Source organism: Heliconius melpomene, chromosome 7 (assembly GCF_056956725.1).
Source record: "Heliconius melpomene rosina isolate 202511_hmr_F chromosome 7, ASM5695672v1, whole genome shotgun sequence".
Lineage (NCBI taxonomy): Eukaryota > Metazoa > Arthropoda > Insecta > Lepidoptera > Nymphalidae > Heliconius > Heliconius melpomene.
The window spans coordinates 232093-248195 of record NC_140395.1 but is presented as its reverse complement, the minus strand read 5'-3'; the positions used below and the strand labels follow the sequence as shown (position 1 = coordinate 248195).

At 35.9% G+C, this 16103-nt stretch overlaps 1 protein-coding gene across 4 annotated transcripts in view; it reads right to left on the bottom strand.

Annotated features, from left to right (window-relative positions):
• Nucleotides 1–159: 159 nt before the first annotated feature.
• Nucleotides 160–16103, bottom strand: part of fra (neogenin protein frazzled) — an 83973-nt gene continuing 68029 nt past the window's right edge. Inside the window, exons 11-32 of one of the 4 annotated variants that reach the window (XM_085188866.1) lie at nt 15474–15813; nt 14797–14920; nt 14260–14430; nt 13867–14061; nt 13235–13456; nt 12865–12985; nt 11858–12043; nt 11316–11512; nt 11001–11066; nt 10385–10526; nt 9821–9982; nt 9388–9603; nt 9043–9193; nt 8579–8694; nt 7338–7496; nt 7007–7081; nt 6366–6448; nt 6125–6218; nt 5722–5890; nt 4773–4939; nt 4476–4556; nt 160–3990 (exon numbers count right to left, since the gene is read on the bottom strand). In XM_085188866.1, coding sequence (XP_085044992.1) covers nt 3848–3990; nt 4476–4556; nt 4773–4939; nt 5722–5890; nt 6125–6218; nt 6366–6448; nt 7007–7081; nt 7338–7496; nt 8579–8694; nt 9043–9193; nt 9388–9603; nt 9821–9982; nt 10385–10526; nt 11001–11066; nt 11316–11512; nt 11858–12043; nt 12865–12985; nt 13235–13456; nt 13867–14061; nt 14260–14430; nt 14797–14920; nt 15474–15813 — 3380 coding nt within the window. In that variant the 3' untranslated portion in view covers nt 160–3847. The remainder of the gene's footprint in view (nt 3991–4475; nt 4557–4772; nt 4940–5721; nt 5891–6124; nt 6219–6365; nt 6449–7006; nt 7082–7337; nt 7497–8578; nt 8695–9042; nt 9194–9387; nt 9604–9820; nt 9983–10384; nt 10527–11000; nt 11067–11315; nt 11513–11857; nt 12044–12864; nt 12986–13234; nt 13457–13866; nt 14062–14259; nt 14431–14796; nt 14921–15473; nt 15814–16103) is intronic. The other 3 variants (XM_085188868.1, XM_085188870.1, XM_085188869.1) reach the window with 3 other exon arrangements.

The following is a 16103-nucleotide window of genomic DNA, read 5'->3' as shown; positions in this document are numbered from 1 at the left end:
ATTTCAAACCATATACTCAGATCTACGGCCCCATGACTTCCTGAAAATAAAAATAAAAATTTGTACATTTGTGAGTTGAGCCATGTGCTCAGACACATAAATGAATCCATAGATAAGTAAGGAAAGGGTACGGGATGGTTTATAACAAAACTGCATTGATCAATAAATATTAGACGTTTATTGAGCTAATCGTAGTGTCCGGTCTTCATGCTAGGAATATTGTATCAAAACAAAGTATATTTATAAGTAAATTATAATTTTAGATACCCAGTCTCTTGTGGTGGTCTTTGCCATACTGATCGATATATGCTAATATTATAAAGCTGGAGAGTTTGTTTGGTTCATTGCGCTAATCTCAGGAACTACTGGTTAGTGTTTCTATCTTTTTATCTTTATATTACTTTTAAACATCTGGGAATATTCATATAAAATATATGCCTTCATATAAGAAAAAAAAAATTCATTCATGAAACAGAAAAATATCTCCCCTACACTAAGTAAAAATAATTTTAAATCGATCAGTAAGTAAGACAGTGAAATACAAAAAATATCAAAATACTACAAAAAATGCAAAAATCAGTCTGAACTTTTCTTAATAACTAATAATAATACCAAAAATGAACACCGCCAGTTAAATATGTGTTATTAATTATATTTTATACAAGACACCCCGTTCTCCACGTAGAGTTAGGGTTCCGTACCTCAAAAAAAAAAAACGGATCGCTTATAGGATAACTTCGTTATCCGTCTGTCATGATCGTTTTTCTCAAGATCGCGTGAAGCTATTAAACTGAATTTAATATAATATCAAATATCCAGGTCTACATTCCCTTGAGGCACAGAAAAAATACTTTTAAGTCAACGCAATCAAAAGATAATTCGTTTTATATACATATTTATTTATATTTAATACTTCTTAAAAACAGGCCGAAAAGAGTAAAGCAGAGTATTTTAGCACCAGACAACTCGTTTGCTTCTCTTGCTGTATGCAACCGTCTGTTGTAAATTAGATGCTCAGTTTGTTATATAAGACTGACACTACTGACATTTCTATGTAGCTTGACGATACGAAAGTGCTTGTAATGGCCTAATTGCATAGAGAATATTTTCATTTTGCAAAGAGGTGGAGCGTAAAGTTAAAAAATACTTTCTCCACGTCCCACCAATATAATTTAAATAGTTCATTTTCGCTATTCATTCATTCATTTCGCATTAAAAATAAATAAATGACACATACTAAAATGGCGGTATCACAAAAAGAATGCTACACAAGCATAAAATCAGTCAAAGTAATACATTTATTTTGATATATTTAAACACAAACAATGTAATCGGAGGACTGAAGGAAGTATTGAAAGAGCTGAGACTTCATTGAAATGATGAAACCAATTAAACATTGTAAACAATAAATATATTAAACAATACAGCCTTTATATTTTGTTTTTTTTTTTATTTTATTGTAAAATCTAGATCTTTTATTATCAACCATTTCATATAGAATGTAGCGTTGAATCACTCTGTTTCTCATTTTCTGGTCAAATTTGCAAGTAATGTTCATATTCAAAATATTTTTATTGTTTTCGTTGATATTAAATTTAGTAATTTTATTTCATATTATATCTAAATTGATGTAGTTTTAGATTATTATATTTTAATTGGTTTCAACATTTTAAAATAAGTTAAAGATTTCAGTTGTGTGTTTATATGATATTCAAAATTATGGCAACATTAAAATACTTACTAAGATGTTTTTATAGTTATGGCACTTATTAAAAAATAAATATTGCCTTAATTTTGATTATATTATATATTTAACAGAAGAAGAAATAACACAATAATTAATATTCTGTCTTATTTGGACAGGGGAACTGACATATTTTTAAAAATATGTGCGTTCCCTCGAATGGGAATCGAACCCACAACTATCACTTGTAAGCCCAAAATGATGTCAAATTATAGCACGTTGACACTAATTTGGATAAACAACAGAGGATTATTCATAATTTTCAGTGTTATTTCTTTCTACTATAAAATATTTCATATATAAATTAGTTTGTGACCGCAACTACACTTATTCTTAAATTACAATAATAATATAATAATTATTATTATAAAAAAAATATTAAACAAAGTATTTACAGGAAAAATTGTAAATCCCAAAAAAGTCCTTTGCTCCATGCATTTAATAAAAAAAAAACAAATATTTTTTGAACCAAACGCACGAGCGAAGGACTAGATAGTAAAAAGCCGAGTGAAAAAATTTGTCATCAATTTTTTTAAACAACTTTTATCAAAATGTGTTTTTTAATTAAAACTAATTACTATGAGATACAAAATATTTACACAAGTGATTACGTGCGACCTTACAGCGACGCCTCGATTGTTATGTTTTGTTCCTATCTGTTTGTATTTAAAGAGAAAGATATATTTAATTACTATAGTCAGTAGTTTAAAAAACCATATGTAAATATTTAAAAAGCCCAAATATACAGATATCTCAAAAAAGTTAAATTCACTCTTAAATTTTTTTTTTCTTCAGAAATTTTATTATATCCATTTTTTGAAAAATGAATATTTTGAAAAATTACCATAACTCCCAGGCATCGCGTAAAAAAGACTCAAAATCTATAGACCGAGGGTCAGTCTCAAAAAAGCCATTTCATAAGAATCTTATACCACTGTTGTGGTTAGGCTCGAAAAATTGTGAAAAAATGTATTTAATTATATAAAGAACTATAGAAATGACGCATTTCACGAAATTTAATAGAGAAATTGTATTTTCTCACTTTATTTTTTGTATAAAAACATGTTATTGATATTTTTTTCGTATAACGCACCATTTCTAAGAACAGACAGCAATTATTATAATTTACAAACATTATAATGTATAAAAAATTTATACAAATCACTTAAATATAGTGTTTTCACACTTGTTACTGACAGTGACGCCGTTTTGAAAAACATATATACTTAAAAACATAAATTAAAATATATAATTGTAGCAATTACTTTAAATAATTTCAAAAAAAGGTTTAAATAGAAAATATGTTTTTCTATTATTTTTGTTCAAAATGACGTCACTAGTTCAACCTACATGACTAGCTTTACACGAAAATATACATTATTTAATAATAATAGCATTATAATAAATAAATAATACAAAAATTAGGCGAAATTTCGATAAATAATGTTACGTAAAATAAAAATAAGTATTATTGTGCTTTGATTTTTTTCTACATAAACTTTTTTATTTGTGTGTTTTTGTGTTCAAGGCATTGGTCACACACACTACCTTCTTTTAATATTATACCTCAGAACATATGCATGCACGCAAACCACCATATACAATCAAATATAAAAAATAGGCCAATTATAGGAAATAAAATGTCGAAAAATCTAAAACACAACAATTACAGTATCATATATGACATCAATTCCTATTTTAGTAAATTCCTGAAAATTCGTGACACTAAACTAATTTTTTTTTTTATTTAATTGAAAATAAAATAAAATGATATAATAAAAAATCTTGAAAGTAGCAAGATTTGAACCTACACTTCTTGTAGCCATACATTACCTGACCATAATAAAGGTTGTTACAATATGTTTTTTATTAATCTAAGAAACTTCGGTTGAATTCTTGCTACGTTGAAAATTTCACTACATTACATAACATTTCATATATGGCAAAAAGGAGCGTCAACTTATAAAAAAACTTCAATAGACCCATAAATAAGTTTCGAAGTTATTCCAAGTTAATATACACATAAATACACTTAAAACTAAAAAAAATGTCTTACATTAATTCCATAGATATTAAAGACAGAATTCAAAATGTAAACAAGCGCTAGCAATGGAACTGGTTCTGCGTGATGGCTGAGAGATCTTTCATGAGACCCTCCAAGTTCTGCATCTCTCTGTGCAGTCTCTCCGTGGAGCGCGAGGGGGTCAGAGGTTCCAGTTCCTCAGTACAGTGAGTCACACCACCACCTTGGGTAGGAAGTAAGAATTATTAAAAATTTTAGGAAACCGGAGACATCGCCGTTACAGTCCGATGCTGCGCTACAACTTGTAAATTTAGAAAAATCACCATAAAACCATGGAATAAGTTATTTGTATATTTTTATTGCATTTACAGAATATTATTGTATATTTTTTTTTCAGTTTCACTCTGTATCCCGCACACAGCAGGGTAGGCAGAAAGAACCTAGTGTTAAGACACTCCGTTCCCCATTTTCCGCTGAATTTTGGAGGCTTTGCGTGTTGAGTGGTGGAATTCAACGCCGCGCTTTGCCTCGACAACCTCTGGTATATAAATTTAAATAAATATTGAATTTTCTCAAGTGGGAATCGAACCACAACCGTCGCGTTACGGCACGACGCTATTACAAAACAATCAGAGCTACAATAAAAGATGACATTCTCAGCCCGCAGGAACCACTTCCTATATCCATAGAATAAGAAATATATATTACCAAGTTGTAATCTATTTGGAATGTGTCCGGGAGATGAACTCGCACTCTTCTTATACGGCGATGTTTCCCTTACGCTACCGGCTGAGAATAAAATTAAAATACTACAATTATTTGTTAAAACTGGTTTCTACAATTATTATTGAAATCCCTTTGTTTAGCTTCACGCTGTATCACGCATATCTATATCTACGAGTGGAGATTGAACCTACTACCATGGAACTAACAGCCAGACACTGCCCTCTCCCTATATGCGGGATACAGCATGAAGTACGAGATAAATAAATCGTAACTTGTTACCCTTAGAATGCGAAGGCGTGGAGTGATCCGATGCTGTATCAGGCAACGTGAAGCTGTGTAACGCTGAACACCCGCGGCGTAGTGACCCGCCACTACTAGTAACCACTCCGGGCACTAGTCCCGTGGCTGGGTTTGGACACCCGGTGTCACTGCTTAGGGAGTCTCGACTAGTGGGTAATAAAAGTAATTAAATAATCTCTATATATAATAAAACAGTACAAATATTTTGTCTGTAAATTTTGTATTTTTGACTGAAATGGATAGAGGGACACTTAAGAAGAATAAAAGCAAAAATGTTTTTTTTCTTGTCTTTTAGTATGTATGATCACGCTAATCTCTGAAAGTAATGAACCGATTAACGTAAAACTTTCACCAATTTCTTTGTTTTAACCCACCTTAACGTCTAAAGTTTGTTTCATCAAAATCGGTTAATTAAAAAAGTTATAGTAGCACGTACATATCAATCCATATCTATACTTATACTAAATATGTATTAGTTTGCAATTAATCTGTATTTTAAACCGACTTACAAAACAAGGAGGTTCTCAATTTATTATATTCGATTCAATATTGGATTAATCGATTCCGTATTAAATATTTTTAATTTATATTTTTGCTCTCATTAAAAATAAATATTTTTTAGATTTAATAAATGAGGAAAAAAAAGGAATAAGGTCACAATACAATAACAATATATCTATATAATAATTAAAAATCAGTTTATTTTCCTTTTTTTAGATTTGTATGAAGAAACAACTGCCTCCAGTGGGGATCGAATCCACTACATATATTACTCATATAACCGTACTACTAAAACACTGAGCTTTACGCACCCGCACCCGCACTCAGAGGTGTAACTATCATTAAAACATTTTGAATACTTGTATATAAGTTGACGGAACAATAATTGACCTCTCTAAGTATCGATTAACAACAACAGTAGACTCACTGCGTATAATGCCCCAGCGGTTCGTACGCGACGTAGTGACCCCGCTCTCTGGCCGTACTGGCACTGGCGTAAACATCCGACCCCCCTCCCACTGAGCTCGCACCCCCAACACCTCCAACACCCCCCGGAACTGAACATGCACTGCCCAGAGGACACTGCCCAGATCCACCTTTGAAGACAAAATAGTATTAAATGCTTTAATTACCAGATCAGTTACTAGATCAAAGAAGAAATAAAAATATTAAATATTTCATTTCCTTGATTGGGAAGGAACCCAAGACCTATACCCCACAAATAGCAAGATAGTAGATCATAGTGGATCTAGTAAAGTACACCCAATTCGTTATCCCATATATAGCAAAATAGTCAGGTGGAGACTGGTACACTCTGTACTGCAACTCACAAGGCGCCGGTGGTGGCAGAGTGTGATGATGTAGAGACCCTAGAGACGCCTGCGGAGAGCCGAGAGGTGCCACGCCTGAGAGGAGCGGCGTGCTCTGGAATAATAGAGAAGACCGAGAAGTTGGTCACTAAGAGTTATGGCTAATGAAATAATTAGGTTTGATACAAAAAATATATTGTATAAAACGAGATTCAATGCGGGTTTCACTAATAAACAGTTCAAGAGGAAAGTATCATATTACCTGATCAGCCATATGCCTTCTCCTTTCGCAAGTGCCGGTACATCCCACGCCCACTCCCACTCCCACGCCCACGCCGGTCATGGCTGGAATATTACGAATATTATATACGACGACTCTTCGATCGTTCTATACAATATATATGGATAGTAATAATACAAATACATTCGTTATACAAAGTTTGTGAAAAATAATGTTAAAGTAAAAAAGAAAAAAATGTAATATAAACTTAAAGGTAACAAAATGGGTTAAATTATAAAATTAAAAATATTAAAATGATATTGACACGATTGAAGCGACAAATGTAAGTTTATGTGCGAATGTGTATGTGCTGGTAAGTAGACGATAGACTCCCGCAATAGCAGGGTAGGCACAGGGAACAGGGCATTGCGTGTTGAGTGGCGGAAATCAACGCCGCGCTTTGTCTTTGCCGAGCGAAGTCGCGTGTACAGCCGTGCAACTGCGCCACGATCGTTAAATACTCAATAAGCAGCAATAGAAAAGTGAAAAAGGCATGATTTAATCAATTGTTATATTAATGTTTAATTATATGAATGTGAAATAATAATGTATGTGAATTTGTGTGTTAGCGTGTGTGTAACATGTACACTTGTAAATAGGAATAAAAAGAAAAGAAAGTGCACCTAAAGGCATCAACAGTTCGCATCTGTAGCCGCACCGGTGAGTGTCCTCGCTGCCCGACGGAGAGCTACGGGACTCTACTCGGAAAGAATAAAAAACGGGACAAATGAAACATAATAAAAAAAAAGAAAACGAAAATAAAAAATATATTAAGCTTTTTTTTCAATTTCACGCTGTATTATTCACATAGCAGGGTAAAGGGAACCTGGGAACCGAGCCGGGAACTTTCTCCCGTGTTCTTCAGGCAATGCTCGTTGAGTGGCAGAACTCAACGCCGCGCTTTGACTCGTTACCAGAGTGACACTAAAAGAAGAAAACTTAAAGGTAACTCACCAACATAAGTAGGCACGTATCGTCTATCCAGGCTGGCGAGAGAGGGTGCGTGCGCGTGGACGTGTCTCGCGGGTTCATATTCGGCTGCCCCCGGAGCAGCTCGAGCGAGGGTCAATGTGGAGGAAACCAGAGCACTTCCGTCCACACTGCCCGCTGATACTGGAGGATAGAAATCTAAATAAGGTTTAGCTTCACGCTGTATTTCGCATATTGTAAGATATACAGAAGGAACCTAATATTGAGACGCTCCGTTTCGAATACGAAAGATTACGAAAGATTGATTACTGTCGACATACGCATTAATCTTTAAGATAACATAACGGATTTTTATGTGTAATTTTTATGTTTTAATATTTGATGGAGTGACCCAAAAGGAAGAAATATTTTATGAGTGTAGTTTAAATAAGTGGGAAATTAGTTAAATACAGTACTGTTGGGGGAACCCAAGTGGGCATAGAACCCACAATTATCATATATTGTGAGCACACTATTAAGAGTAACTGAGACACTTTAGTTTTCGATCAATATATTTTTGGTGCATGAAAGTGGATGATAGAGAAATAATTATATACAGCAAAAAAATAGAATACACATAAATATATAAGTGAACAAAATCATAAAAAAAATTAATCGCCCTCAACCATAGCCATACCAAGTGTAGTCAAATGATATGTTAATGGTTATTATAATAAGATGGGATAAATAGGATGATAGAAGGCCGTCACGGCGCACTGGCACTGCATCTGGGTTCGATTCGCAATCGGAGAAATTAACTATTTAATATTTTCACACAGTACATAAAATCTCTGAAGTTAGACGGTGTGCTGGGAACGGAGTGGTCTAACAGTAGGTTCAATCTGCCTACCCTGTTGTATGCGGGATACGATCTGAAGCTAAGAAATAGGAGACATTCAATTATGAATAATATTTTTTAATTTTACATTTTGTATACAAGAAAAACAGACGAAAAGAAAAGATTGAAAAGATAACAGAATATTAATTTTGCACTACATCCCGCAAATATCGGGATAGGCAGAGGAGGTCTAGGGTTAAGACATTCCGTTGTCCAATTTGAGTCCTAATTCAAGACATTACACAATCATGGCCTTCATTCCGGAAGTACAAGTTAAGATCTGGCTACGTCCAAAATTAAACGAAGACATTTGTACAATAAAACAACTAAACAAATATAGAAAAGACAGTAAAAACAGAGATAGCAAGAGATGTGTGCTCGGGCGTACTCTTACTGGCGGAGCTGTGAAGACTCTTGTCCATGTGCTTCAGCTCCATCTGGTCGTGGTGGATCCACAGGTCCGGCGGCTTGATGGCCGCGGATGCTGATGCTTTTTGATAAGTACTGGTGTAAGAGATTTTTGTGTTATTAGATTAGGTTAGGTTAGGTTAGATTAGGATTAGGTTTGAATATATTTTCATATTTAGTTTAATTATTTATTAGTCAACAAAAGATGAAAATATTTTGACGGAAATTGATATAAATTCATTTAATAATTGAATTCTAATGCAATTTTTTATAAATTAGTTTAAAATAATGGTATACATATTTATTTGATTAATCATTTCTTCATTAATTTCCCCTTTAAATCACTTATTAATTCTATGATCTCTTTAATTAATATCCAACGTTTAAATTAATTTGTACATAGTACAAAATTATTGACCCCTTCGCTCGTGCCTCCCCTCTTACCTGGTGTCGGGCGAGAGGGGCGCGGCGTGCCTCCGGCAGCAGAGGGAGAGGGCGAGCGCGGCGGCCAGCGCCAGCACGGCGCAGGCGCCCCCCGCGCTCGCCCACAGCCACGCCGACGTGGCTCCAGCTAGGCCGCCGCCCGCGCCTGACTCTGTCAGTATAAGTACTTTAATATTTTTTTCTTGTCACGCTTTATAAACAAAACTTAATGCATCATCATTCTATTCCCCACTATCCACTCAATTCGATAACATCATTTATTATAATGTATAAATCTATATATATAATTATCTATGATCTCTTAAAAAATATTAACACAAAACATAATGGAATTCAAATACCCACCTAAACCAGTAGTATATCCCACAATTGGACTAAAAGGCCCCAAACCCTTGCTATTCCTGGCCTGTATCTTGAAGCTGTACGCAGTGCGCGGACGTAATCGCTCCACGCGGGTTCGAACTCGCTCCCCCACTACTGTTACTGCGGTCCATTCTTCAGCGCCACCGGCGCCCCCGCTGCCGACACCGGTGCGTTGGACCGCATACATTATTATATAACCTGGGAAGAAACCGTACTGTGTGTGTTTCTATCTCGCTCATTTAGGAATCTACTAGGTCATAATTCAGGGAGACCAATCGTTCGCTAATCACCGATTCTGCAATTGGTTTGAAAAGAGCTTCTTTTTAATAGAACCTCTAAAGATATTTTTACCAGCTTTTCAATTAGTAAGCATTTTATAATATCAACTCGAATAATGCCTATTTCGCTCACTTACCAGTAACAACCCCATTAGGTCGAGCCGGCGGAGTCCAGCTGACGTCAGCGGCGCGGGAGGAAGGTGCTGCGGGAGACACTCTCACATCACGAGGAGCTGACCCCGGAGCTGCTTCTAAGGTTGTGTTTGAGGCTATCATTGACCATGCAGATTCACGACCACCTGGGTAGATAAATAAAGTGGTGTAATTACGAATATTTTTGAAATGTTTCAAAAAAATAAACTCGATCAAATCTTGGGGAAATAGGATTTAATATTTAAATATCTTTTATCTTATTACATACATACTTTTCCTAACATTTTTCTTAAGAATAAGAAAAATGTTAGGAAAAGTATGTTCTTTAACTAAACCGGTCAATGAACCTAAAATTGTCGGAGTGTATTAACACAACTTCTCTCTGCCTACTCTGCTATGTGAGAAAAAGCAGAAGCTGCTTTTTTTTACTTTTGCATAAGCCTATTCGCAATCATATTAAAAAAAATGATAATGAAGTATATAAAAGCAAATATTTCTGACAAAACTTAATGTAATATTTAAAATTTCATTAAATTCCAACAACTTACCTCGTATAAGTTTAACGCTAAACTCATAATGCGTATACGGCCGTAGATCATCTATCATGCAGTTGAGGTCCGACGCGTTGTACACTCGAGTGCGACCCCCTCCCGCCCAACGGATGGCGTAGCGTCGGCCGTCTGTCGCAGTCTAGAAGATAAAAAGAAAGAGGCGATTACCGGATATGACCTCTGAAAAGACTCCTAGAATCCCTCACAATACTTTGCACCAATTTTAAATAATCATAAAAACAAAAGAAAGCACAGACAAAGGCGTGGACGACGTAAGTCCGTAGGACATTAGAATACAAATCAACAAAGCCATAGCCATAGCCATAATAAGCTTGTTTGTGGGGGATTTTGCTCCTTAGACACTAACGTGTCACATTCAGACGAAAAATGGAGATCTGTCAATTATTAAAATGTTTTTCTTTTATTTGTGCTGAATATTATTATAAAAACGATTAAAATTATTTCAAATTTAAAAAATTCGAAAGATTTTGTCGAAAGAACAAGTTTAGTAAAAACATTAGTTTTTCACACGTTATGAGAATAAAACATATTAAAGACCATTCTCGCTCTGATGGAATAAAATTAAAAACAAAATGAAAATATAAAAACTTACTTGTCCTTTGGGCAAAGTAGGATCAGTCCAATATACTACAGCTGTTGTCCCACTCAGCATTATAACCTGGAAATTCATATAAAATGTATGTCATGCGAATAAATAAAAAGAAACTACATTTTATTACACCATAAGGAATTATAAATAATCGTCGAGGCCGTCCTGACGCAGGGGCACAGCATGTTGCTGTAAGCAAACATCATCTTTTATGGAGTATCATTCTTATCCGGAACATCTGGTTCATCCATCGGGTCAATCAGGTTGATTTCCTCCCACCTCAGAATATTATTTAACTAAAAGACAAAATACACTAACTTTAACCCCAACGGGTGGTATCAAAGGCGGTGTATCATCCTCATCCGGATCATCCGTTTCATCCAGATCGGGTTCATCCGGTTCGTCAGTATCGTCGTCGGGTTCAGCCGGTTTCGTTCGTACTGTGGCGTATACAGCGGGCCCGAGGCCCAGCGCGTTGCTCGCTCGCAGTGATATTACATATTCGGAGTTCGATTCTGGGGATTATAATTTTGATTTACATGGTAAAAAATATAATTGGATGGTAGTGACTTTTAAATCAGATTCATTTTTCATTTGTGTAAGAAGAAAAGGTATGAAGGTTTTAAAATAAGATCTAGATCGATTCATAGTAAAAATTAAGGCCAACGATGGGCAGTGGGATATATCTATAATCACGATATTCGCTATACAAGACATTGTTCAACGTTGAATTGCGCCTCTCATTACACAATCTGAAGTCAAGACTTCAGACAACATTTCGAAAACGAAAACATCTAGACATTAGGTTTTTTCAGCCTACTCCTGTTTCATACGGAATACAACTCAAAAATCTTACTAACCCAACGCTCGTATAACATGTGAATGCGCGTGCGCAGGTAACTCCCTAGAATGGGAATCGGGAACCCCCAACCCCCATCCCAGCCAGTAACCGCGGACTAAGCCACCACCACTACCACCGCTACCTGGATCCACCACAGTGTCATCACCACCCCACCATACTGAGATCCAGTCGCGGCCTGCTCGAGCTGGAAAGAGAGAAAGCTTCGATTGTAGGTTCACTTCTAATATATTGGTAACAGATAATGCTATCTATTGAATATATTATACATACATCCACACACATCACATATACGCACATATACATATTATAGCGGTTAATATGTGATACTGCTATTTAATATTATCTAATATTTATTTTACACTAATGGAGTAAAATTAAAGATCCAAATTTTGTGGAGAAATCGTCCAAATTTATTTACTGCACATATACGTGAAAAGAAAATATTTTAACACTCACAGAAGGAAATAAAGAAATTTAAATAAATACCAAAAGAAAATATAAGTTAAACTAGCACGTAATAGCAAGAAGTTAAGGCTGACCCCACGCCCGCCGACCCCGAGTCAACAGACCCCAAACCTGGACTGAACTCGGAACAGGTTTTACAAATCAAATGCGTTGCGTGCGGATGATTCTAGTAAATATCATAATTATACATTGTAGTATTAATTTTGAATATGAAATGTTCCCTACAATATCAACAAATTCTAATGTAACATTATTGTACCTAAATATTTTACTTTAATTTTATGATTATTTTGTCATGGTTTTTAATTTTTTTTCTTTATTTTTCTCATATATATAATTATGTAATTAAACTTGTTATAGCTTTTGAAACGACGCTTGTGAGGCGGGCGTTGATAACTGCTACAGTAGTTATTAGTAGTTATTAAACCACCACTGTAGTTATTAAAGTCTTAAACTGTTTTTGCACTAAAATGTTTTTGAAATAAATAAATAAATATTTTGACATGTCTAAACATGTCCAAAGTTCACAATTCCACTCACTGGTCAAGCTCGGTGGTCTCCCCGGTACTGAAGTCTCCGCTCTCCGCCGCGCCTGCGTGCTCGCCGTCACCCACTCGCTGAAAGGACCTGAGCCGTTCGCGTTCATTGCGCATACGCGGATCTGTGACCATTTGTATATTTTAACATATGGTACCTCAAATATCTAAGTGTTACAAATAGACTTGAAGTAATATATAAATAATTGATCATTATAAGTCGATGGCATGTCGGTGGCGTCTGTTCTTACTTCTACAATTGTTAGTTCCTGATTAAGACTGAGCTCGCCAAAGCGCAAGTCATGATGTACCTTTGTTGGGTGCTGGTGCATAAACTTTTCTTAAATCCAAATGATATTTAAGCTTTCACCAACCTGATAAGTCTGAGCGGGCTCAAGTCCATGAAGTTCAGCGCGTCTCGTATCCGCCGGCGTCGTCAGCGAATCTGCTCGTCTTCTCCCAGCTCCAGTAGCCCCTGAACCTCCAGAGACACTTCCAACACCTCCCGAGTTCATGGCTCGGAATCGCACCTTGTACCCGGTGAGGGCACCGCGGTGCGTACGTGCTGGTGGAGCTTCCCAACGGACTATAATTGACTGTAAAAGGCATGTCATATACAAATTTAAATTTTCACTATAAGCTATAGCTTAAAAAAATATTTCAAGGGTGTAAACTTGAAATGATTTTATTTCAATTTTAAAATTATCTATTTCTCTTTCTCGTCTGTGTCATTTTCTACGAAAAAAAAACTTTTCATGACACACGTAACCATATTGTAAAAGTCTGTCATTAGTAAGATTTCATAACACTCCGCAATTTTTGGGGTTGAACAAAAGTTATCAATTCTTAAAGTACATTAACTAATTATTTTTGACATAATAATAGTTATTTTTATTTATTTGCTTTTAATAATGGTATGAGATTCAAGGTGACATCTTCCTACATGAAAAAATATATATTTTCAACAAAACTGTCTACAGTGTCCAAACTCCAAGCCCCCACCCACCGTATCGCCACTCCCCACAGCAGTAACGTTCCCCGGTGGAGCAGCGGGCGCGTCGGCCGGTGTTCGCGCGATCAGTTCCCGTGCAGTGCCGCTCGCCGCTGACACGCGCACCCGGTACTGAGTGGCCGCGCGGAGACCGGAGAGAGTTGTTGAAATACCTTCCACCCATTGAGATTGCTCGCGGCCTGTTTCCACCTATCGATAGAACAATTAAATCTTTTAAATGTATTGAGGACATCTCGGCGTAACGGCTGAGTGTAAATTAGACGGCAGTAAGTTCGGTTCTAGCTCGGAAAAATGATTTTTTTTACACTATCATAATAAGACAAATGGAGGCGTTGAGTTCCGCCAACACTCAAAAGACCAATATCGTAAAAAAACATGAACAATTACATCTGTATAATAAACAGCATATCGCCCTGGAGGCGTGGTCACTGAGGCCCCAGTTAATACATCGGGGGCCTCCCACGTGACTTTCAACGCGTGGGCCCCGATGGCCTCTATTTGAAGGGCCTGTACTGGGCCGTAGGAGAGTTCTTCTTCGGGGGTCGTCAGTTCGATTAACTGGAACATAAAAAGGAATTTTCAGATAGCTAATAATAAACTGTAAGGTAAAATAAAAGTTTTACATGAATCCGTAGTATCGCGTATATTTAGTACTACACATTTTTGGGAGCAAGCTTGTGACCGCACCGCGACAGGTTGTGGTCTGCGGTATGCGGTTGAGCCTGCAGTTCAGCCACCACTTCAACTATTACTTTGATAGGGAGTTCAGGTGTTATAGAACTTATGTCGTGGAACGTATCTCGTTTAGTATTTATGATCATCATCATTATATATGGGAAATATTCCAATCTAATACTAATCGAGTAATTCTTCATTACCCGCATTCATTTTTTTTCTAATAATCATACAAATAATTTCCTTTACCTCAGTAGGTGGAGACGCGGCGTGGTGGGTTAACGCCACTACTTGGAACTGATAGGTGGTATTTGGTTGAAGTCCCGCCACGTTCATCTCGTGTCTTCTGGCTTCTCCGCGGGACATGCGTTCTCTGCACAATTTATGGAGAAAGGAATTTAGCATAGTTTATAATTCTAATTTGATAAAATATATTAGTTGTGAGTTCAAGTTTTTGCTAGTGAAAAGAACTTTAATAAATACATAGTTATAGAAAAATATTATGTGAGAATATTTCATAAAGATATTTTTTTTTGTTTTATCTTTATTATGTATCACGAATATAGCAGGATAGGCAGAGGAAAATTAGTGTTAAGAAATAAAACCTCCGAGCGAACATTGCTGCTGCCCTAAGACGGTCTCAAAAAAAATAACAAAGTAGAATTTGTCCTACAAGTTAAAGGCGAAAGCGTTTTGGCCCTTTTAAGATAGTTTGGATTTTGCAATGATGCAAACGTTATAATTTTTGTCATTAGCATTAATGTAAGATATTATTTTGAAAAAAAGGGGGTAATAATACATATATAATCATGTAATATACATTATGCCATCGTTAACAAAGGCCAAATAAATAGTGTTGGTTGTCTAATAACCCAAAAAAGATTACAAAATACAGAATTCAAAGTGAACATGTGACTATCACTCACCTCTCACTACCTCTCACTTTGTACAGCACAACGTACCCACTGACATCTTCCATCTTGTGTTCAGGCTCCTGCCAGCTCAGCGTGACAAACCTGTGCTTCACTATTACCGCTTTCAAGTCCCGCGGAGGGGACACCACTGTCGCATTCCCTTTTAAACCACCCTCCAGTTCTGGCGCAGCGTGAAAATAATCATCTAATTCTAATATATTCTCATTATAATCATCGTAGTATGGCTCGGAAGTGTAAGCGGAGGATGTCTCGCCTAGAAAATCTAAATCTTCCGTCGGATCGGACGATAATAACGTGTTGAATATGTATGAAGAATTCGGGTTTGGATCGCCTGGAAGGAATTGGGGTAAACTAAACATAAGCCAACAAAAAAATATAATTAAATAACATTTACATTAAACCAAAAATATAATTTAGAAAAATAAATAAGAAATGATTAATAAGACCATAATTACAGAAAAAAAAAACAAATAAAACTATAGGAATTGGAAGAGGAGGTTATTTATGTTGTTGTTGTGAAGCATGTTGTACTTGCTATGGTGGCGTGGCACGGTTCACTTTCATTGACGAAAATGCCCTTACATTGAATTGTTGTTAAATACACATAAAATGTTTGGGATT